At 39.2% G+C, this 24,625-nt stretch overlaps 2 protein-coding genes across 2 annotated transcripts; both read left to right on the top strand.

The window, feature by feature from the left end:
* The first annotated feature begins 10,913 nt into the window (after positions 1-10,913).
* LOC121806247 (cytochrome P450 81Q32-like) lies at positions 10,914-13,749 on the top strand. The gene is made up of 3 exons (XM_042206228.1): positions 10,914-11,425; positions 12,040-12,406; positions 12,993-13,749. Exons 1-3 carry the CDS (start codon positions 10,920-10,922, stop codon positions 13,605-13,607), a joined length of 1,488 nt encoding a protein of 495 aa, XP_042062162.1. The 5' UTR covers positions 10,914-10,919; the 3' UTR covers positions 13,608-13,749.
* Positions 13,750-14,678: 929 nt separating this feature from the next.
* LOC121806249 (cytochrome P450 81Q32-like) lies at positions 14,679-18,018 on the top strand. The gene is made up of 3 exons (XM_042206229.1): positions 14,679-15,195; positions 15,758-16,118; positions 17,271-18,018. The coding sequence occupies exons 1-3, from the start codon at positions 14,696-14,698 to the stop codon at positions 17,880-17,882; spliced, it is 1,473 nt and encodes a 490-aa protein (XP_042062163.1). The 5' UTR covers positions 14,679-14,695; the 3' UTR covers positions 17,883-18,018.
* The last annotated feature ends 6,607 nt before the right edge of the window (positions 18,019-24,625 follow it).

Here is a 24,625-nt window from a genome sequence, read left to right as displayed (position 1 = left end):
TTATAAATAAAATGAATGTACTCCCTCCGTCCCAACTAAGTTGAGTCGTATTTCTTTTTGGGATGTCCCAATTACGTTGAGTCGTTTACTTTTTTGATTAAAAACATAATATCTAATCACTATTTATTACTCCCTCCATCCCAACTAAGTTGAGTCGTATTCCTTTTTATGATGTCCCACCTAAGTTGAGTCATTTCTTTTTTTGACTAAAAACAGAATATTCAATCACTCTTACTTTTGTCCATCATCTACTTACTCTCTCTTTATCTTTCTTACTTTATTCATCTCTCCTACTTTTCAATACAATTTTTGTTAAACTTTGTGCCCAAAAGTTTTTGTATCAACTTAGTTGGGATGGAGGGAGTACTTTTTGTAAAAATCATGGATTAAATATGCCCGGTCAATGGATTTTGACCAAATAATAAATGTGACGAGACATTTAATTTTGTGAAATTAAATGACATAGCGTCGATCTACATTTTACGTAGGTAAATGTAGTATATTCACTTTCTCAAATCCGATTTCCGGTGAGTGAGAAATAGTGGATTAAAGTTGGGCATAATTAGCTTTTAATTAAAGCTTGGAGATGGAGCTTAGGGAATAATTTACTAGTGTTAATTATCCCACATTGGAGGATTAACACATCTTTAATGTGTATAAATTAAGTGACTTTATGTTACTTAATAATTATAGTGGACCAAGATGGGTGAAAGAGCCCACACGCGCGCACACGCGCGCGCCGCCGCCGCCCGCCCGCCCGAGCCCGAGCCCGTGCCCGTGCCCGTGCACGTGCTCGTGCTCGTGCTCGTGCTCGTGGTCGCGGGCGCGGGCCGCGGGCCTTACGGTTTGAAGGAATTTGGACTTCTAAACTGAACTAAAACTTTCGAAATATTAAACACCTTTGCTGGAGATGTCTACCGACTCCAACACCGCCGCTGCCACCACCGCCGCCGCCATTCCCTCCACCATGGCGACCACTGGACCGGTCAACACTTCATCGATTCCCTCGATGATGCCAACTTCTGGCTTCCCAGCCGCTTCATCCACCGTCCCTTGGGTTTGGGACAACCCCTTCGGGGCGTCCACTGGTTCCACCTTTGGTGGTTCGGTTGGTTCCACTTTTAGTGGTTCCTTCGGATCCTTTAATGGATCGAGTGTTGGTGCCTTCGGGCTCAATACTAGTGTTGGATCTTTCGGGATCAACACGAATGCTGGGGCCTTCGGGTCTCATGCGGGTGCTAGTCCCTTCGGGGCTGGTACGACCATGGCGGGCTCTATGCCCAACATGAATGGTGGGGGCTCTATGCCCAACCAAGTTGTTGGCTCCTTCGGGGGCAACGGAATTGGTTCCTTCCAAGGACCAACTGCGGCACCTTTGGCACCAAGAATGATGCCACCTGCCGAGAAGCCACCAAAGTTTGGAGGATCTGACTTCAAGCGGTGGTACCAGAAGATGTTGTTCTACTTGACAACATTGGGCGTCGCCAACTTCCTCACGGAGAACGAGCCGCCCGCGCCAAGCGACCAAGAGACTAGGCTCGAAGTCATGGCGGACTATGAAGCTTGGAGAAAAGGGGATTATCTATGTAAAAACTTTATTTTAAGTGCATTAGATGATAGCCTCTATAATGTATACTCCAATGTAACCACATCTAAACAAATGTGGGAAAGCCTAGAGAAGAAATATAGCATAGACAATGCTGCAGGGACTGAACAAGTTGTAGCATCCAAGTTTATGGACTACAAAATGGTCGACTCTCGACCCGTCATGGAGCAAGTCCAAGAGCTCCAAATGATCATCCACTCATTAGTGGCTGAAGGGATGACCTTGCCCGATAAGTTCCTAAGGTGCACGATCATTGACAAGCTCCCTCCAAGTTGGAAGGACTTCAAGAGTTATCTCAAGCACAAGCGAAAGCAGATGACCCTTGAAGACTTGATCGTGAAGTTGCGCATTGAGGCCGACGTGCGCAAAAGTGATCAAAAGGCTAAGGGCTTCACCCCAAATGAAGCCAAAGCCAACCTGTTGGAGCGGGGCGGTCCCTCCAACAAACGCCCTCGCCCAAACCGTCCAAACGACAAAGGGAAGGGAAAGCAGCCTTCAAAGAAGTTTGAAGGCGACTGCTACAAATGTGGCAAACCGGGCCACTTTGCCAAAGACTGCCGCAGCAAGAAGAAGAAGCCGGCAGCCCACGTCGTTGAGAAGGAGTTCAAGGACTGGGATGAGAACGACCTCATTGCAGTGGTCACTGAAGAGGTTAACCTTGTTGATAACAAGGGAGGCTGGTACATCGACACCGGCGCTACTGCTCATGTTTGCTCCGACAGGAGCAAGTTTGCCTCCTACACTGCTGTTGAAGGGAGGAAGATCAACATGGGGAATCAAGCATCGTCAGAAGTCCTCGGCGTTGGCAACGTGATTCTCATGATGACGTCTGGCCTAACTATCACTTTGAAGGATGTGCTGCATGTCCCGGACATCCGCAAGAACCTAGTGTCAGGATCAATACTAGTTAATAAAGGGTTTAAACTTGTATTTGAGTCCGATAGGTTTGTCTTGTATAAGTTTGGAAAATCCATCGGAAAAGGTTATGTAACCGATGGGCTTTTCAAGCTTAGTGTAGCAACTCGAAGTGTTGCGAAGCCATTGGCCAATAAGAATAAAGCATCTACTTCCTCTTATTTGATTGAGTCTTCAAATTTGTGGCATTGTAGATTGGGACATGTAAATTCAAAAGCCATTAAAAGATTAGTAAATTTAGATTTACTAAAGGCTAATGAATTGGATATCCAAGATAAATGTGAAATTTGTCTTGAAGCAAAAATGACTAAGTTGCCGTTTCACTCGGTTGAACGAAGCACAAAACCCCTTGAATTAATTCACACGGATGTATGTGATTTAAAGATGTTGCAAACTAGAGGTGGTAAAAAGTACTTTATCACTTTCATAGATGATTGCACAAGATATTGCTACATTTATCTTTTAAGAAGCAAAGATGAAGCAATAGAGGCGTTCAAAAATTATAAGAACGAAGTTGAGAATCAACTTGGTTGTAAAATCAAAATGATTCGAAGCGATAGAGGAGGCGAATATGTAGCCCCGTTTGAGGAGTTATGCAACGCAAGTGGTATAATTCATCAAACAACTGCTCCATATTCACCACAATCCAATGGTGTTGCAGAACGCAAGAATCGAACTCTAAAAGAGATGATGAATGCACTGCTACTCAGTTCAGGATTACCACATAACATGTGGGGGGAAGCTGTTTTGACAGCAAACTATATCTTGAATAAAATCCCTCTCAAAGGAAAAGATGTTACTCCTTATGAGTTGTGGAAGGGAAGGAAGCCATCCTACAAATACCTCAAAGTGTGGGGGTGTTTGGCAAAGGTGATGGTTCCTCCGCCCAAAGAAGTTACAATCGGACCTAAGACGGTTGATTGCATCTTCATTGGATATGCACTTAACAGTAGTGCATATCGATTTGTTGTTCACAAGTCTGAAATATCGACTATCACAGTAGGAACAACAATTGAGTCGAGGAATGCTGTATTTCTCGAAAATACCTTTCCTTGCAAAGATAAGGAAAAAGTATCAACCAATTCTGAGACAAGAATTGAAGAAGCCACTAGTTCTAAACAAGTGGAAGAAGAAGCCACTAGTTCTAAATCAACAGATGCGGAACCTGAATCGCGCAAGCGTGCAAGGCCCGATCCAAAAGATACAGTACTAAGACGTGGTAATAGAGTCAGAACACCAAAAACTTTTGGTCCTGACTACATTGCTTTCATGTTGGATGAAGAACCAACATCGATAAAAGTAGCCTTTGCTGGCCCAGACGGGCTGCATTGGAGAGAAGCTGTTCAAAGCGAAATTGATTCAATTTTGCTAAACCACACATGGGTGTTGGTTGATTTGCCCGAAGGTGCTAAACCTTTAGGATGCAAATGGGTTCTTAAAAGAAAGTTTAAGGCCGATGGAACAGTTGATAAGTATAAAGCCCGATTAGTAGTAAAGGGTTTTAAACAAAAAGAAGGACATGACTTCTTCGATACCTATTCACCTGTAACAAGGATTACATCTATCCGGGTGCTTCTCGCTATTGCTGCATTGCACAATCTCGAGATTCATCAAATGGATGTAAAGACCGCGTTTCTGAATGGTGAACTAGAAGACGAAATCTACATGGAACAACCCGAAGGGTTTGTAGTACCTGGACAAGAGAAAAAGGTATGCAAGCTCGTGAAATCCCTATATGGATTGAAACAAGCGCCATTGCAATGGCACTTGAAGTTTGATAATGTGATGTTATCAAATGGGTTTAAAATCAACGAGTGCGACAAATGTGTCTACATCAAGAGCACTAATAACGGTCATGTTATAGTGTGTCTCTACGTTGATGATATGTTAATCTTGGGTAGCAACACTCAAGTAATTAACGATACAAAGGCCATGTTAAAGAGAAACTTTGACATGAAAGACATGGGTCTAGCCGATGTAATTCTTGGAATGAAGATTCTAAGAACGAATGATGGAATCATCTTAACACAATCACATTATGTTGAGAAGATATTGAATAAATTCAAAGCCTATGATGGCGCGCCGGTTAAGACTCCAATTGAACTCGACGTTCACTTGAGCAAAAACAAAGGCGAGCCCGTTGCACAAGAAGAGTATGCACGGGTCATCGGGTGCATTATGTACTTGACTAATTGCACTCGACCTGACATTGCTTGTGTCGTGAACAAGTTAAGTCGTTACACGAGCAATCCAAGCAAAGAGCATTGGAGAGCTCTTGTGAGGGTTTTGAGATATTTAAAACACACTCAAAATCTTGGGCTACACTTCTCGAGATACCCCCCGGTGCTTGAAGGGTACTGTGATGCCAATTGGATATCCGATAATAGAGACTCACTTTCAACAAGTGGATATGTCTTTACTATTGGGGGTGGTGCTGTATCGTGGAAATCCACAAAACAGACCTGTATAGCCCGATCAACAATGGAATCGGAGTTCATTGCCTTGGATAAGGCTGGTGAGGAAGCCGAGTGGCTTAAGAACTTCCTTGAAGACATTCCATGTTGGTCTAAGCCAGTGCCACCAGTGCTGATTCACTGCGATAGCCAAGCGGCTATTGGAAGGGCAAACAATGGTTTCTATAACGGTAAGTCTCGACATATACGTCGACGACATAACACCGTGAGACATTTGATCACAACAGGGGTGATTACAATTGACTATGTGAAGTCAATAGATAATCTAGCGGATCCGCTAACCAAAGGGTTAAACCGTGATCAAATGAATAAGTTGCTAGAGGGAATGGGTTTGAAATCCACAAACTAAAGAATTGTCATAGTGGTAACCCAACCATGATGACTGGAGATCCCAAGAACTTGGTTCAAAGGGACAACTAAGCTATGAGAGTTCATGGAAAAACACTCAAACTATATCTATTCCCTAGAGAGCAATAGAGTGTTGGAGAACTTGCCTCGTGGTAAAGGCTAAGTCTATGACTTTTAATGGTTCTTAAGGATCTCAAAGAGATGGAATTCTCAAAGAGACCAAGTATGGCAAGGTACTTGACTAAGAATCACCTACGTAAGTGCGAAGTGTGGTCGCTTCATAAAAAACGCACTTATGAATCCAAAGTGGTGTCCAAGACCGCAATGGACACAAAACGTGAGAACGGATGAGGTTGAGGTGTTTAAGTGTTAACACCATTGTCTCGGTGCACGCCGTGGGGGATTAGTTCAAAGCATCGCGCTACTAAGCCGCCTGTGTATCCGATGGTGTCGACTATGGAGGGTTCAAAGTCAACAACTACCTATCCTTATGCTTATATACCTCGCGAGGGTTGAGCTTGTGTCTGCATGCATATGCATTCGGCTATTTCCACTCATGTGGGGGATTGTAAAAAATCATGGATTAAATATGCCCGGTCAATGGATTTTGACCAAATAATAAATGTGACGAGACATTTAATTTTGTGAAATTAAATGACATAGCGTCGATCTACATTTTACGTAGGTAAATGTAGTATATTCACTTTCTCAAATCCGATTTCCGGTGAGTGAGAAATAGTGGATTAAAGTTGGGCATAATTAGCTTTTAATTAAAGCTTGGAGATGGAGCTTAGGGAATAATTAACTAGTGTTAATTATCCCACATTGGAGGATTAACACATCTTTAATGTGTATAAATTAAGTGACTTTATGTTACTTAATAATTATAGTGGACCAAGATGGGTGAAAGAGCCCACACGCGCGCACACGCGCGCGCCGCCGCCGCCCGCCCGCCCGAGCCCGAGCCCGTGCCCGTGCCCGTGCACGTGCTCGTGCTCGTGCTCGTGCTCGTGGTCGCGGGCGCGGGCGCGGGCCTCGGGCCTCGGGCCTCGGGCCCGGGCCCGATCCCGATCTCGATCTCGATCTTGATCTTGATCTTGATCTTGGACTTGGACTTGGATCTTGGATCTTGGTCTTTGGGTGGTCTTTGGGCTTGGTGCTTGGCCCAAACTATTCTTTTTGGACCACCGCCGAGTCAGCAATCCAAGTGGCTTGACACGTCGTCAAGCGAGGCACAGTCACGGTTGCCACGTGAGAAATCCACACGCTCCACACACGGATGGCACACTCCTGCCACACGTCTGTAACCGACGTCGGTTACGAATTGCCATGATGACAGCCATCATGGCTGTTGACCCCCTGCAGTGGACTGAGCCTATAAATAGGCCAGCCATTCCATGCATCACTACACAATTCAAAAAGCATTCTGCATCATAAGCTCTCTCCCTCTCCCTGCATAGTTTTTTCTGTCGAAGCTCTGCCCTCTCCTCCATCCAGTTCGCCGGAGCTCTGTTGATTGCGGTGCTGCATCAATAGAGACGTAGCCGTTTTACCTTTGGGGACGACACGCCAAACCGAAGAGCACTACCGGGGCGTATCTCGTCTTGCGGGAAGAGGCCTCCTCGACTCGGCTAATCACACTGGTTTAGTAGTTTCGATTATACGTTGTATTTTTAAGTTCAGTTCTTCCTTTCCTTTCTTTTGGGTTGTATTACGCCCGGTAATTATCTTTGTAATCCGAGAAACCAACACTTTTTTCCATCATATACTTTACTCTCTTTGTATTTTTCTTACTTAATTCATCTCTCATATTTTTCAACACAACTTCTTAATTTTTGTGTCCAAAAATTTTGTATCAACTTAGTTGGGATGGAGGGAGTATTGGATTGTTGGGTGACAAAGTTGAATATTGTTGCGATTCGAAATTTATATATAGCTCCATAATCCTCTCCCTTTCTCTGGTGGAATACTATACGAACGATTTGCATGGTTCGTGTAGATTTGCATTATTATTTTTCTTTAGTATTTTCGTTGTTATCACTTTTTTAGGTGAATAGAAGAATTTACTTCATAGGTTTCCATCTATTCATGATTAATGGGCAGATATTTTTTTTCATTTTACATCATTTATAAATATTAGTCATCTATTACTTTTTTTAAAGTATAGTTCTTTGATGAAGTGAACAAAATTCTTCATTAATAATATTCTAACCTTTTGTTATTTTTATCTCTCATAGTATTTTATTATTTTTGCATTAAAATTCGTGTCTTTTCCAAAATTTTAATACCGAAGAGGAGTCTACACCACTATTAATATTGTTGTATATTTTTATTGTCAATGACGCCAAAATAATTTCGACATCAATAATATGGTATTGAGAGTGATGGAAGATGAGAGAGAACTAATTTTCAGAATGAGAGATACTCTAAATTAAAGAAACATAAGGTGATACTGTCGGCCTCGAAATAATTGAAAAGTATTATATTGAATGGATACAAAATAGAGTAAATGTCAAAACTGGTTCTAAACATATGGCCACATACGAAGTTTGTTCAAAACATTCACTTTTTAGAAATTGGCTCCTAAACAAAAGAAATCGTGGTCGCTTCGGTCTTTTTTTTTACGAAACCGTAAAAAAATGGCCGTCAACCGTGGATTAGTGCAATTTTGATCGGATTAGGTGATTTTGATGATTGTAGCTATTTTTTTATTTTTAAATTTCTAAAATATTAGAAAATGCAAAATAATTAATTAAAATAAAAATAACCAAAATAGACCCTCTTTCTTCTCACTCATCCCTCTAACTCTCGTCCGCCGTCGTCATCGTGGAGTAATTGCAAAGCTTACGCGATAGCTCAATCAAATTGATGTACAACGACATCTTTGTTCGCTCCCATACCTCTCCTCTCCGACGGCCGGAGATGGAGCACAATCGATTTTGGTCTTGTACATCAATTTGATTGAGCTGTCGCGTAAGCTCTGTGATTACTCGAAGACGACGAAAGACAAGAGAGAGATAAGAGAGAGGGATAGAGCTTTAAGGATGCTTTTGATATTGGGGCTATGGAGAGGATTAAAGAGGAAAAGGAATTGGCTGATTTCTTGCGCTGAAGATCGGAGAGAGATGAGTTGTTTTTAGGGCCCTATTGTAAATGCTCTTATTGAAAAACGCAACAAAACGCAACTAAAAATGGAAACTGAATAACAAAAGTGGGAAACGAAAGAGGGAAAGAACAAGATTGTGTTACCACCCAACAAACGCTAGATGAAAGCATACGGGACTGAATTTCATTCAAACTTTTTGAGCTGAAATCATGCTACTTTTGGTTGTCTTATTATAAATACTCCCACCGTCCTATAAATATATGTGCACTTTCCATTTTCGTCTGTCCCATAAAAATATGTGCATTTCATTTTTAGAAAGTTATATCAATTTAATTGTATAAGTCCAACTATCCACTAACACTAATTTAACTATCATCCCCCTCTCTCTTACTTTACCAATTTTATCTTAATTCTCGTTTCATACCTATTGCCCATATTTTAAAAGAACGGATGGAGTAATACTTTTAGTAAATAGAAACACTTTTTCACTCTTTTTTTTTTCACTTCAAAGTTTTAATTTACTCGATTTTATACCTTCTAAGTTTTATAATTAACTCACTAAAGATTATTTTCTTTAATTTGTTGATTACTATCTATAATCACTTGATATTAAAAAAAAGAATAACTATACTATCACCTAGATTTTATTTTCTTATTTTTTTATTATTTATAATCATAATTTCTAATAAATCAATTTATAAGTATTAAATAAAGAATTAAATAGTAAAATAATTACATAGGGACATCGACCTGAATGTGATGGATATTATATGACCACTTAAATATAAAGTCACTTATACCTATTTCATACTGCCCTATCCGCTCGCCATTACTTGTACTAGTTTTCTTTTCTGTCTGCCATTAATACATTTACATTTACTACTTTTAGTAATAGACTTATTCCCTTTATATTTTATTATAAAACTAATTAATAAAAGTAGGATCCAGATTCTACTATTTTTTACAATTCACTTTCTACTAATCTCCCCGTCCCAACGAAGATGATCTACTTTCCTTTTTGGTTTGTCCCAACCAAGATGACTTATTACTAAAAATGGAAACACCTTTTATCTCTACTTTATTCCCTCTCCGACTTTACTCTCCCCACTTAACTCACAAAATAAAGTTGCATAAAATCTTGTGCCGCCCAAGGAAGGGTCATCTTCCTTGGAATGAAGGGAGTGTTACATTTTATAAAATCTGTGTCGAGTCAAAGCATAATATTTAATGACAGATGGAGAGTATTAAATTTGATTGTGAAATTTCAACCGACATTGTAACAGATTTTGTAAAAAAGTACTCCCCTATCACAACTAAGTTGAGTCGTATTCTTTTTTAGATATCCAACTAAGTTGAGTAATTTCTTTTTTCTTTAACAAAAAATACTATCAATCTTTGTATTCCATCATTTACTTTACTTTATCTTTATCTATCCTACTTTATTTCTCGGTGCCTACTGTTTCAACATAATTTCTTAATCTTTGTGCTTAAAAATTTTAACTTCTTAATTAAAACGGAGGGAGTAACTAATTACTCCAGAAATTATGTAAGAGAATTTGTAAAAAGTAAAAATCAATTATGTAAGAGATTTTGTAAAAAGTAAAACTAGTCACTCCATATATTATGTAAGAGAAAGAAAAAGGAAATATGAATATATTTATGGATGAAAAAACTTGGGCTGACATGCAATGGCCAATACCCAGTCGCTTGTTGTTGAACTATCGTGTTTATCCCAAAGAGGAAAGACGGGATGATATAGAATTAATACTCAAACTCAAATTATATCCAATTGCAAAGGTCATTGCTTACATCATCACATTTCGTCCAAGATAGATACATCCTCATTTCCATAGAAATAGACCATAATTTATTTTTCGTCCGTCCAATAGAAATAGTTTATATTCATTTATGGTAATATTTTTTCTTCTTATCTTTTACTCTATCGTATATGGTCTCATCATTTACTCCACAATTTCAACTACTTTTTCTCATTCTCTCTTACTTTACTAATTACACATTAAAATCCTTGCCAACTCTAAAGGGCCTATTTCTGTGGGACGGAGGGAGTAAGTAGATTACTGACATACTCCCTCGTACGTACCATTAAATATAAAACGTTTGCTTTTCGCATAGAATTTTACATAATATTGTTTGTTAGTTAACGGAGGGAGAATAAAATAAAAAGAGAAAAAAATATAAATATGTCAGTATTTTCATTTTAAAACTGTTTTATTATAAATGGGGCAATCCTTAAAAAAATGTACTATGTTTAATTTTTAATGAGATTGGGAAAGTACTGATTCAATCCAGCTTTTGCTACCGTATAAATCCAAATGTTTCAAAGAAATGACATGACACCACGATTAAAGATAAAATTCATCAATTGATGCATTACAGCCACTTGAATTTATGTATAAATAGGGTGTCACACACACATACATGATATAATATCTTAATTCACATTTACACTATGATATCAAGCATGGAAAAAAGCTGGATATACATCCTCTTACTTTTTATCATTGCACTCAAATATTTAACCAAGCAAAAAAGAAAACTCCCACCTAGCCCTATCCTCACACTCCCTCTTGTAGGGCACCTCCACCTCCTCAAATTCCCTCTCCACCGCACCTATCACAACCTCTCTCTAAAGCTCGGCCCCATCTTCTCCCTCCGCTTCGGCAACCGGCTCATGGTGGTGGTCTCCTCCCCAGCCACCGTCGAGGAGTGCTTCACGAAAAACGACATTGTTCTCGCCAACCGGCCACGGTTCGTCTCGGGCAAGTACATTGGCTACAACTTCACCTCCGTCACCGTTGCCCCCTACGGCGACCACTGGCGCAACCTCCGCCGCCTCACCACGGCCGAGATCTTCTCCACCGTCCGCCTCAATGCGTTCCAGTCCATCCGAGCCGATGAGGTCGGGCACATGCTCAAAAGCCTCGCGTGCCAAGGCTCCTCCATCGTCGAGATCAGGTGACGTGGAACAAGTACTTTTATGTGGCACGCAACTTTTTTAAGCGTCGATGATATATTTAAAAACAAAAAATTGGTCCATAATTGAATAAGAAGGCGTCCTTAACCGTAAGGCACCATGGAGATGGTTGGGATATAGAGGTTTTCAGTCTTTTTTATTTCAAATTTTGTGTGATACTTCTTCCATCCTAGAAAGTATGTCACATTTTTTCATTTCCGCATGTCACACAAAATTTGTCATGTTTCACTTTTTTACCAGTTTTGGTAGTGAATCTCATATTCTACTAACTCATTGTCACTCATATTTTATTATAAAACTAATATATAAAAGTAGGACCCACATTTCCCTAATTTTTTTAACTCACATTTCATTACGTTTCTTAAACACATGCACGATCAAAGTTTGACAAAAATTATGGGACACATGGAGTATCATTCAGAACCAAAAAAATAGACCCATAATTGAATAAAAAAGCGTCCTTAACGTTTTTTAACCATCACCCACAACTAGTAAATATAAAAATTTAACCAAAAACTCATGAATATTTAAAATGCTAGTCAAAACTCGCCTTTTATATAGTTATAGATTTTGTGTGCCGTATATTTATTGTCAGACCGCTGCTGTCGGCGCTGATGCTCAACAACATCATGAGGATGGTCGCGGGGAAGCGGTATTTCGGGGTGGAGGGGGCGGAGGACGACGAGGAGGCGAGGGAGTTCCCAGAGGTTCTGATGGAGGTTTTCAAGCACGGAGGGGTTGCGAACCCTGGTGATTTCTTCCCGCTGCTGAGATGGATTGGTTACATGGATTTTGAGAAGAATTTGAGTAGGATTATGACAAAGCTTGATGCGTTTCTGCAGAGATTGATTGAGGAGCATAGAAGCAACAATGGCGGAGACACCATGATTGACCACATGCTTTCTTTGCAGGAGTCGGAGCCTCAAAACTATACTCATTCAGTCATCAAGTCAACCATATTGGTAACCTCGTTACTTCAAATCAACCTGGTCAGAAAGATCATGAAATTTTCATAAAAAACTTGTATTTCCCATAAATTTTGAAAGTGATCTTAAAACTTACAAATTTTTTGAATTATGCGGATTTTCCACAATAAAGTTTCCGGCATAAACTCTACAAAAAATATATCGTTTAAGGACACAAAAACTAAGACGCAGTTACTAGCGTTTGAATTTTTTTAGAAATAATTATAATTTAGGACACAAAATAAAGCGTCCATTGAGGATAAATTATCTTAATCTTTTGCTTTTTTAGGACTCTTTTATTTGTGTCCCCTAATTTGTGTCCTTAATAGCAATAAAAAATGTCTTTAGCCGTTCTTTTTGTTGTAGTGAAATTGTGCTTAGGTGGAATGCCAAAAAACTTACATGTAATAGTATGTAATAGTGAGGAAGATGAGACAAATGATGATATGGATGCTATAGAATTAGTGTCACGCCAGCAAAATTTATGACATAAACTTTACGGCGGAAAATCCGCATAATTCATGGGTTTTTTTGACCAATTTCCCTTTTTTCCTGCATACTTTCTGACTAATTTCCCTTCCAGGTGATGATGCTTGCTGGGACGGACACATCAGCAACAACGATAGAGTGGGCGATGTCTGCTCTCCTAAACCACCCCGACAAGATGGAGAAGGCGAGAAAAGAGATCGACAGAGTGATCGGAACCGATCGCATCCTCAACGAGTCAGACCTGCCGAAGCTCCCGTACCTCCAAAACATCATCAACGAGACGTTCCGTCTGTTCCCAGCCACGCCGATGCTAGTGCCACACGAGGCCGCGGCCGACTGCAAGATCGCGGGCTACGACATCCCGCGTGGCACGATCGTGCAGGTGAACGCGTGGGCCATTCACAGGGACCCGCACGTCTGGGACGACCCCGAGAGCTTCAAACCCGAGCGGTTTGAGGCTGCGGAGCCGAGGGCCCCGCAGCTGCTCCCGTTCGGGATGGGGCGTCGGTCGTGCCCCGGGAATGTGCTGGCCCAGCGGATCGTGGGGCTGACGCTGGGGTGCCTTGTGCAGTGCTTTTACTGGGAGAGAGTCGGGGAGGGATTGGTTGATATGATTGAAGGGAAAGTAGGGGTATCGATACCCAAACAAGTGCCCTTGGAAGCGAAGTTTAGAGCGCGCCCATTGCTTGAACGTATTCTTGCGCTATAGGATTGGGGGATCTTATCTTATTATCCATTTGGCCATGTGCTTTTTGGTGGTTCATAAATAAAATGAATGTACTATGCTTTGGATGCTGGGTGACCTATTATAATGGTCAGATTAGTAAATAAAAGTAAAAGTAGGTGGAATATGAGTTCCAGTTTTATATATTAGTTTTGTAGTAAAATGTGAGTTAAATGAGTTAGTGGAATACGAAGCCTACTTACCATTCCATTTATGATAAATAATGAAAATGGACAAATAATGGGGGGGCGAACGAAAATGGCAAAAGTGGACAATTAATAAGGGACGGAAGGAGTATTTTTCAACACCAATTGCGAATTCGATGTTGCTTAGTGGCCACCGTCTTCTTCCTCCCCTCCTTTGCTCTGCCGCTGTTGTTTTCACTTTAAAAAAGTTGGAATTGTCACATATAAAATATTAATAAATTAATTAATTAAAAAATACTAATCTACTCAAATGCCATTTAATTGGCTTTGGCCTTAAAAAATAGACGGCTATATAAAAACTGACCAAATCCAGACCATTTTCATTTGTTCGGGATTCAACAATTCAAAAGTTAATATTTTGGACCAAAATCGTAAAATCATAGGAGTATAATATTTAGGACCACAAATGACCTTTACTCGATAATTTATAAAGTGTATAAATAGTTGGGGTAAAATTAATATTTTATGTTATATTTTACATTAAAATGAATATAAACTCAGTATATACATAGTTGAAAATACTCTAGAAATTTGATAATTCGATTACATAATTATTACTATATCCTTAATTGATAGTACTATCATAGTTCTAATTTGAATCATGTTGAGAAGAGAGGTTCCTTGGTCACACCAAATTTCCAATATCGCATGCTATTCACGATTCAACGCTAACGATCTCATCACGAAAATTCAAAACGTTGAAAATTCAAAACGTTGAAAATATATATGGATAGGATGTTTCCATCCCTTGGCGGCGCAATTGCGTGACCAAACATTACACAAACTCCACATCATTCATGTTGTATAAATACACAACATTTGAAATCACACAAGAAAAGTTTCACACAATCAAGCCACATATCAATCATGGAACCAACCTTGCTCTACATTCTCATTTCTCTCCCAATTCTCCTCATTTTTCTAAAACTCTACAATTCAAGAAAAAAATTACCACCAACTCCATTCCCCACACTTCCCCTACTAGGCCATCTCCACCTCCTCAAATTCCCCCTCCACCGCACCTTCCTAAGCCTATCCCGAAAACTCGGCCCCGTCTTCTCCCTCCGCCTCGGGACCCGTGTCATGGTGGTCGTCTCCTCCCCGGCCGCGGCCGAGGAGTGCTTCACAACAAACGACATCACCCTCGCCAACCGGCCCCGCTTCATCATCGGCAAATACATCGGCTACAACTACACCTCCCTCGTCGGCGCCCCCTACGGCGACTACTGGCGCAACCTCCGCCGCCTCACCACGGTCGAGATCTTCTCCACCGCCCGCCTCAACGCGTTCCAGTCCATCCGAGCCGATGAGGTCCGCATCATGCTCCAGAGCCTCGCGCACCGAGGCTTCTCCATCGTCGAGATCAGGTAACGTGGAACAAGTATTTTTATGTGGCGCCCAGTTTTTTGAAGCGTCGATGAGATATTTAAAAACAAAAAATAGGTCCATAATTGAATAAAGAAAAGCGTCCTTAACCATTACTCCCTCGATCCGTCCGCCATTAAATGTCCCATTTTTTTTCGTCCGTCCGCCAATAAATGTCTCATTTCACTTTACTATATTTGGTAAGAGGATATTACACTAACTCATTTCACTTACATTTTATCATAAAATCATTATATAAAACTAGGTCTCACATTTCACTAACTTTTCTACCCACTTTTTCTACACAAAGTCAAATTTCTTAAAATTGGTGGCTGTCGAATATGGGACATTTTATCACGAACAGAGGGAGTATTTTTCAATCTTTTTATTTCAAATTTTGTGTGATATATTTAGAAAAAAAAGGTCTATAATTGAATAAAAAAACATCCTTAAAACTTTTATAATCATCACCCAAAACTCTTAAATATTAAAAATTTAACTCAAAACTCATGAATATTTAAAATGCTGGCGTCTTTTATGTAATTTGAAATTTTTGTCGTGTAGACCGCTGCTGTCGGTGCTGACGTTCAACAACATCATGAGGATGGTGGCGGGGAAGCGGTATTTCGGGGTGGGCGAGGACGACAAGGAGGCGGAGGAGTTCAGGGGGCTTATTAAGGAGGTTTTCTCCTACGGCGGAGTGTCTAATTTGGCGGATTTCTTTCCGGTTTTGAGATGGTTTGATTATAAAGGGGTGGAGAAGGATCTGGCTAGGATTGCTGCTACAATGGATGTTTCTCTTCAAGCCTTGATTGATGAACAGAGACAGCATAGTGATGGGAACACTATGATTAATCACCTCTTGGCTTTGCAGGATTCGGATCCAGAATATTATACAGAAGAAATCATCAAATGTATTATAGTGGTAAGTGTACAAAATAACAAAACTCTGTTTTTCATAATTAAATTACAGGTATTATCAAATTTTCTAAATTTCGGGTGGTACAGGAAAAATTACTATGTCATTTTCAAAATATAAAGACTCGTTAAAACTATTTAAATTATAATGTATTTTTATAAAAAATACTACTAGTAGTTAGTATAATAAGTATGTGACTAAGTGGCTAACTATTTGCTAATTGCTAACTGATTACTATGCCAACTGTCTATTTTATAGATGTCAATATGAAAGCATATACTCCCTCTATCCGCGAATAGGAGTCCCATTTTCCATTTTAGTCTGTCCGCGAATAGGAGTCCCGGTTCACTTTTACCATAAATGGTAATAGGGTCTCACCTTCCACTAACTCATTTCACTCACATTTCATTTAAAACTAATATATACAAGTGTGACCCCTATTCCACTAATTTTTTTCACCCACATTTCTTAACATTTCTTAAAACCCGTGCCGCCCATAAATGGGACTCCTAATGGCGGACGGAGAGAGTACATGTTAACTAAATATTTTTGACATACAGATACTTTCCTGTAAGCATCTACTCTCCATTCTCCATAGTAATTGAGTAATTTTTCTATTTTGGGAAGTTCTAAGATAATTTAAACATTTTTATTTTTGACAAAAAATAACTCTCTCTTTTCCTTTATTCTCTTTTCACATCTCTTACTTCATTACTCCACCTCATAAATTTATTTACTATCTATTTAACACACTATTTTAAAATACTGTGCTGAAAAGATGTCTGAACTCAATTAACAAAAAACGGAGGGAGTATAACATAAGTTGTGAAGATAGTTAACAATTTAAAATAGTTAGCAACCTAGGATCCTAGTATAAGGAATAATATTTTTCCTTTAGTTTGACCCAACGATATTCAATTTCTAAATCGGCTAATAGTTTTTTGGGTTAATATTTTTTTGTTATTTAATCCATCTTTTGGTCATGATATGAACACTCTTTCAACCTTTTGGATTTGTGCAAATTACTATTTCGTCCCAATTAAAAAGTTCAAAGATCACCGTCATTTTTTGTTACCAAAAACATAGATTGGATTAAAAATCATGACTTTGTAATATTTCTTATTTTTAGACAATTAACTCTTAATGTGGAAATGACAGATGATGCTGCTTGTGGGGACAGACACGTCATCAGTAACGGTAGAGTGGGCAATGTCTGCGCTACTAAATCACCCGGACAAGATGAAGAAGGCAAGAGAAGAGATCGATAGAGTAATCGGAAATGACCGTCTCCTCCAAGAGTCGGATTTACATAACCTCCCTTATCTCCAAAACATAATATCCGAAACGCTGCGGTTGTTCCCCGCGGCACCATTGCTTGTACCCCACGAGGCATCGTCAGACTGCAAGATCGCGGGGTACGACGTGCCACGTGACACTATCGTGATGGTCAACGCATGGGCCATCCAGCGGGACCCGTCCGTTTGGGATGACCCGGAGACATTTAAGCCAGAGCGGTTCGAAGGCAGGGGAATTGGGGCTCCGAACTTGCTGGCATTTGGGATGGGCCGGAGGGCGTGCCCGGGTAGCGGGCTGGCTCACCGGGTTGTGGGCTTGGCGTTGGGGAGTTTGATACAATGCTTTGAATGGGAGAGGGTTGATGAAAGGTTGGTAAATTTGAGTGAAGGGAAAGGAGCAAGTATGCCTAAGAATGTGCCTTTGGAGGCAAAATGTAGAGTTAGTGATGTGGGCCGAAGAGTTATTAGTGTTTGAGTGAGTTGGTTTTTATAGATTGGATTTGGAATGGGGGATTGTTTTTCATTCATTTTTTGATTGAAATATTTAGAATCGCAAATCATGTAATATGTTCTTCTCAGAACTTTTAACTATCCAAAAAGTTTTATACATATACATATAGAGTAGTGATAAAATGCAAACTCATGCATTGTACAAACTCCAAACTATGATCTAGACCATTAAAAAATATCAACAGATGACAAAATAGTAGCAACAACACATGTCAACACAATATCAACACAGCATCAACGGTTGACTGTATGTTGACATTTTTGTTGCTACTATTTTGTCATCTATTGACATTTTTTAACAGTCCAGATCATAGTTTAGAGTTTATAAAATATTTAGAGTTTGCATTTGATCACATTCCTATAGATCTATGTTGACATTGTTCTTAAATTAAGGCTTGCTTTACATAATTCCGACAAAAACCTTATGATTCATCTTATCGGATTATTAGGTGATATGTAGTTTAATTAACATTGGCCACACTGGCCCACACATCAAATCATGATAACCATGGATACATATGATGACACATATCATATATTTCCTCCCTCCCATAATAGAAGTCACACTTTCCTTTTTAGTTTGTCCCATAAAAGATGTCACATTTCCTTTTATGGAAAAAATTACCTCTCACACTAATATAAAAATATTATTTTATCTTTCCACTTAACACATAAAACAACACCTCCTAAAATCTTGTGTCAATCTCCAAGTGTGACAACTATTATGGGACGGAAGGAGTATCATATTTAAAATTTCATAGATTTGTAGTTTAGTTTCATAGATCTTGTTTTTAACATATTATCATATTTTGTGTCACATATTTACTTGTCATTATAAAAAATTTAAAATTTTAACAAATGTTTTGTGTGAATTATCTTTAAAAAGACAATTTGACTAGGTTGTACGAGTGAAATTAATCCGTATACGATTGATCCATATTCTGATATATTCTGAGTAGATGATTATAGTATATGAACTTTCTTTAAACCGATTTCCATTAAGTGAATATAAAGTTGTGTGATAAAAATTAGGGCTGACAATTTTTGATACGGCATGATCATACGACACCAACCCGCACGAGGTTAACACGATACAAACACGCACGTTCAGGATTTGAGTCTTTATAGGGTCGACCAATAAGAACATGAAAATAATGGGTCGGGTCGGATTTGGGTTGTACAATTAAGAAAAATAAATAAAAGTTTGTTATTAATTAAAAAATTATTAAACTTTAATTTTAGTTATTTTTTTATTATAAAATATTATACTTTAATTTTAATTAAATAAAAAAATTAATTAATTTTTTATGAATTTTTTAAAAAATATTATACTTAGAATTTATTTAAAAGATAATTTTTTTAATTATTTAATTTTATTATTTAGATTTAATATTAGTATATTTTAATTTTATTATTTTGGTTAAGTAAGTAATTATTTTAATTTGATAAGTTTTTATTTTATCATGTAATATCTTATTTAAATCGTATAATAGCATTATGTTTTAGTCGTTATTGTGTCGTGTCAAGCTAACTTATTATCATTAACTAAGGATGGACTTTTTTTGGGTACAAGATAACACGCACAAATTCGACAAGAACCAGTTGAGTTAGGACCCGATGAGAACCCGATAATTTCGGGTTGGGTTGGGTTGGGTTGGGTTTGACCTTATTGGGTTGGGTCGATATAGAGTTGACATAATAACGACCCAACCCGCATGATTTGACAGTCCTAGTAAAAATAGATTAATTAGCTCTTATGATAGATTGATTAATGAACATTCATTAATGAAGTTTATAAGCGGCTTCGTCATGATATGGGCTATAAAGCCACAAGCCCGCCTCACCAAGGCTGTGTGCTGCTTCTGGGGCCTGGCATTGGATTTGGATCTTCATCCTTTGATATGAATGCGGGGCCCAGATCTTAAGGATCAGTTTCGCTACAGTTTATTGGGGCTATGTCCCAACTACTCATTTGAGCTCATATAGACAGAGGGTTGTTGAATCTCATTGTCTTTACTTGTTTTGGCTTGACAATGTTGGCTCGTAGGGCTGGCAATTTTTGGCACGATACGATAACCCGACACAAATCCGCACGAAATTAATGGGTTTGGGTCAAAGCTTATTGGGTTCGTGTCCTTATTGGGTCGACCCGTTAAGGACAAAAAAATTCATGTCGTGTTCATGTTGGGTTCAAGTTACTCGTTAAAAAATAATATTCTAATATTATTAATTTTTAGTATTTTAAAAATAATATTTTTTTGTTGTATTTCGTTGCTATGAATCCATTGATGTTGTTGTTATTCAGATCACATTGTATAATCAGATTTTAGGTTAATAATTAAACTCTTAATGATCAAATTCAAGGTTTTGTAACTTTTGTTGATCAAGAGCAATTGTTATCGGGTTCGTACCGTGTTATCGGGTTCTAACTGTGTTATCAGGTCATGTTTTTATAGTGCCGTGTTATGTACGTGTTGTTCTCGTGTCGTGTTGATCCAAAGTGGTTCGTGTCGTTAATGGGTTCGTGTCGGGTTCGTGCCGTGTTCGGGTTTGAGGGTAGCAGGTTGTGTTTATGAAATATTATTTCGGTATGTGTCCACCGAGTATATCAAGTATTCAACCTTATATATGTTTTAAAAATGTGCAGGTGGAACAGCGATGAACGTAATGGATGTTGAGTAGAGAGCCTCTAAAGTCTACTCATTATTATTGTGATGGATGCATTGAGTCTTCATATATGTCGCCATTATTTCCCTTTAACTTGCTTTCGGTTAAGACGATATTTCCATTTAATCTTATCTTTCATAGACATAGATTACTCAAGTATTCGTACTTTTTGATTAATACTCTGATTATAACATATCGTTTCTTATTTCGATAATTGTTTGAGTATATTATTTCTTCATTTTGCCCTTTCTTTTCTGCTTCTTTAATCTTCCCTAGTCGCAGTCGTGACCGTTCACTAGCTCTTTCAACAATAACAAACAAAACAATTGATAGTATTTTTGCCTAGAACTTTGGTTCAATTAAATTAACATAGCTAAGAACATCTATGCAAGTTTATAGTTAAAGCCTATGGATAAATTTTAAGGTATATAACTTTTTTTGATAATTTTATAAATAGTCCGAGAGCCTTCTTCTGGATGTAATATGTCTTATGTATGTTGTTGATTAAAAAAACATACGTTGGCCAAGACTTGTTTTTGCAAATATTTCAACTAACCTAACAATAGTTTAACAAGAAATTATAGAATAACAAAACTGATGATAAAGAAGAAGAAGATTTCAATATTATTATTTAAATTAATGAAATAAGATAGAGAATCCAAAAGCTACTTTCACTACAACTAAATCTAATAAATCCATTAAACTACTATCCTTATCAAATAAGGAATAAAATACAGTTTATGGTTTGAATTTAGAGCTATATTTAAAAAGACCATATTCTCGTAGATTCTATAAAATGTGTAACATGCATATAAAGTTTCAATTTTAGTCTACAAGTACGACTTCGCCGTTTGAGAGTTCTCACTTAAAAAATTGTGGATGGTAATTGCTTAGCTGCAATCACTGATGCAGGTTGAAACCATGAAACGAGCTCCATCGCTGAGGAGTCTCAGGAGCCGTCGGATGTGCAACTTTTAGATCTTTTAATCCTAGCCGTAGGATTTGTTGAGTTAGTTAAAATGTTGTTAGGCGCAAGTTTAAAAGGGAATGAGAGGGAAACTTGAGTTTTGAGCGTTCTTTCCCAAAATTCAATCTGTAAAATCTTCCAAGTTTTGAATACAAGCTTCGAGAATTTTTCCATACACTTTGTCATCGTTCTCAATCAAACACATCTCCGATTCAATTCGTTACAAGTGGCGCCGTCTGTGGGAGCGGCGGAGGTGCTGTTGTTGCTTGATATCTGTTTTAAAGCTCTGGATCGATTTCAATGGCTTCAAGGTTTGAAGCGGAGAAGTTCACGGGGAAGAACGATTTCGGTCTTTGGAAAATGAAGATCCGAGCGTTGCTGATACAGCAGGGTTTGGCGGACGCGCTGAACAAAGATGATCCAGATGCGGTGCTCGATGGAAAGGCCATGATTAAGCGGGCAGAAGTACTCGCAAAAGCGCATAGGTGGTGGTCTTGAGCTTGGGCGACAAGGTGTTGCGTGAGGTGGCTAAAGAAACCACGGCAATCGGAATTCTCGCGAAGTGTGAAGAGCTGTACATGACGAAATCGTTGGCGAATCGGCTTTTCATGAAACAAAGACTCTACTCGTATCGATTCACAGAAGAGAGAGACATCTTGGAGCAGTTGGAGGACTTCAACAAAGCCATTGACGATCTTGAAAATATCGATGTGAAGCTCGGAGAAGAAGATAAAGCTATACTCCTGTTGAATGCTTTGCCTAAGTCCTATAACCAGATGAGAGATGCCATATTGTTTGGAAGAGATGGGACTGTGTCTTTGGTGCAGGTTCAATCGGCGATCAGATCTAAAGAAATCAAGCGATATGGAGAGAAGGGAAGTGAGCCGGCCCCAGAGAGTCTTTATGTAAAGAAATTCAAGGGCAAGAAGCCATTCAAGAAGGAGAGGGATGGCTCCAGAACCAATGTCGTTGATCAGAGGGAAAGGGAAACGCGTTCTTGCCACTGGTGCAAGAAGCCGGGCCATCTAAAGAAAGATTGCTTCGCATGGAAGAGGAAGCAAGCGCAAGAAATTGGCCCCTCCAAATCGAGCTCTGATTGTGTGCAGGAGATGGAGGTTCCACATGCCTTGAATTTTATGGAAAAAGGATGTGGAGAGCCATGGATTCTAGACTCGGGATGTAGCCTGCACATGTGTCCAACTCTTGAATTATTTGAGGAGATTTCATAGGCGCATGGTTCTGTAGTCCTGGGGAATAATCAAGTCTGCACTATTGAAGGGATTGGTAAGATTCGTTTTAGACTTGATGATAATTCATCTGCCATTTTAAGTGAGGTAAGATACATACCAGAGGTGAAAAGAAACCTGATCTCTCTGGGAATGTTGGAGAGAAAAGGGTGCTCATTTCATTCATCAGATGGAGTTATGGAGGTGAGAAGAAAAGGGATTGTAGTGATGAAGGGAAGAAGGAACGGCAACCTCTATTATCTTTGTGGATCAGCAATTGTTGTGAGCGATCAAGTTAATGCTGTCAGAACAGAAACTTATGATGCTTGGCATAAAAGATTAGGGCACCCAGCCATGGGCAGCATCAAGGAACTGATACAGAGGGAAGTGATATCAAGTATTGATGAAAAGCCTGATGGGCATTGTGAGGAATGCTTTATGGGAAAATCCAAGAAATTACCATATCAGAAAGGTAAACACACATCCATGCTTCCACTAGATTATGTTCATAGTGATCTGTGGGGGCCTTCCCCAGTGTTGTCTATAGGTGGAGGGAAGTATTATATGACAGTAATTGATGACTATTCTAGGAAATTTTGGGTGTATATTCTTAAAGAAAAATCTGAGGCTCTTTCAAAATTCAAAGAGTGGTGTGTTGCTGTTGAAAAAGAAAAGGGGTGTGTGGTGAAATGCCTTAGTACTGACACTGGTTTAGAATTTGTGTCGAGGGAGTTTGGGGAGTTCTGTAAATCTAAAGGTATAAGGAGGCATCGTACTGTTCCATTGAATCCTCAACAGAATGGTGTGGCAGAGAGGGCAAATAGAACGATTATGGAGAGAGTTAGATGCATGTTGCTGTCTTCTGGATTGGAGAAGAAGTTTTGGGCAGAGGCTGTGGCCACTGCAGTGAAATTAATCAATAAGTGCCCCTCTTCAGCCATTAATGGAGATACACCAGATCTGAGATGATATGGAAGCTATGGAGATTACTCTCACCTCAAGACATTCGGTTGCAAGGCATTTGCATACTTGAAGCAATCAAAGCTGGATGCAAGGGCTTTAAGGTGCATCATGCTGGGATATGAGGCTGGGGTAAAAGGTTATAGGCTCTGGTGTATAGAGCCGGGTAATCACAAGGTTTTGATAAGCAGAGATGTGACTTTTGTAGAAGCTGAAATGCCATTCAAGCACAAGGAAGAGATTGTGCAGAAGCCTCAACCTGATATCCAGATTGAGGTGGAGGAAGATGTGGATACTAATGATAAAAGCACGGATCAGCAAGAAGATGTTGAAGAATCTGAGGGAGGTGAAATTCAGCCAGAGTTGGATGGATATCAGCTAGCTAGAGACAGAGCTAGAAGAAGGAATGTGAGGCCTCCACCCAGATATGCTGATTTTGATATGCTATACTTTGCCTTATGTGTGGCTGAAGAGGTAGAGTTCTCTGAACTGTAAAGATAGAGATCAGTGGTTAAGAGCAATGATTGATGAGATTGATTCTCTAATGAAGAATGGAACCTGGGTCTTGGTGGACAAGGTGGAGGGGAGAAAGTTAATCACTTGTAAATGGTTGTTCAAGAAGAAGATTGAGTCTGCAAACAATGAAAATATCAGATTCAAGGCCAGGTTAGTGGCTCGAGGTTTTACTCAAGAACAAGGGATTGACTACAATGAGGTGTTCTCACCTGTGGTAAAACACACTTCAATTAGGATCCTACTTGCTGTAGTGGCAAAGCTTGACTGGGAATTGGAGCAATTGGATGTAAAAACAACATTTCTTCATGGGGATTTGGAGGAGACGATTTATATGTGCCAGCCAGAGGGCTTTGTCAAGCATGGGATGGAAAG

Source organism: Salvia splendens, chromosome 6 (assembly GCF_004379255.2).
Source record: "Salvia splendens isolate huo1 chromosome 6, SspV2, whole genome shotgun sequence".
Taxonomy (NCBI): domain Eukaryota; kingdom Viridiplantae; phylum Streptophyta; class Magnoliopsida; order Lamiales; family Lamiaceae; genus Salvia; species Salvia splendens.
The sequence above is the reverse complement of the archived record's forward strand: the minus strand, read 5'-3'. Positions and strand labels throughout refer to the sequence as shown.

What these genes read in the sequence shown, in the direction of transcription:
- LOC121806247 (XM_042206228.1), top strand. Translation starts at nt 10,920, where the DNA reads ATGATATCAAGCATGGAAAAAAGCTGGATATACATCCTCTTACTTTTT. An exon ending in TCCTCCATCGTCGAGATCAG is followed by an intron (nt 11,426 to 12,039) that starts GTGACGTGGAAC and finishes ATTTATTGTCAG; the next exon opens with ACCGCTGCTGTCGGCGCTGA. An exon ending in TCATCAAGTCAACCATATTG is followed by an intron (nt 12,407 to 12,992) that starts GTAACCTCGTTA and finishes TTTCCCTTCCAG; the next exon opens with GTGATGATGCTTGCTGGGAC.
- LOC121806249 (XM_042206229.1), top strand. Translation starts at nt 14,696, where the DNA reads ATGGAACCAACCTTGCTCTACATTCTCATTTCTCTCCCAATTCTCCTC. An exon ending in TTCTCCATCGTCGAGATCAG is followed by an intron (nt 15,196 to 15,757) that starts GTAACGTGGAAC and finishes TTTGTCGTGTAG; the next exon opens with ACCGCTGCTGTCGGTGCTGA. An exon ending in TCATCAAATGTATTATAGTG is followed by an intron (nt 16,119 to 17,270) that starts GTAAGTGTACAA and finishes TGGAAATGACAG; the next exon opens with ATGATGCTGCTTGTGGGGAC.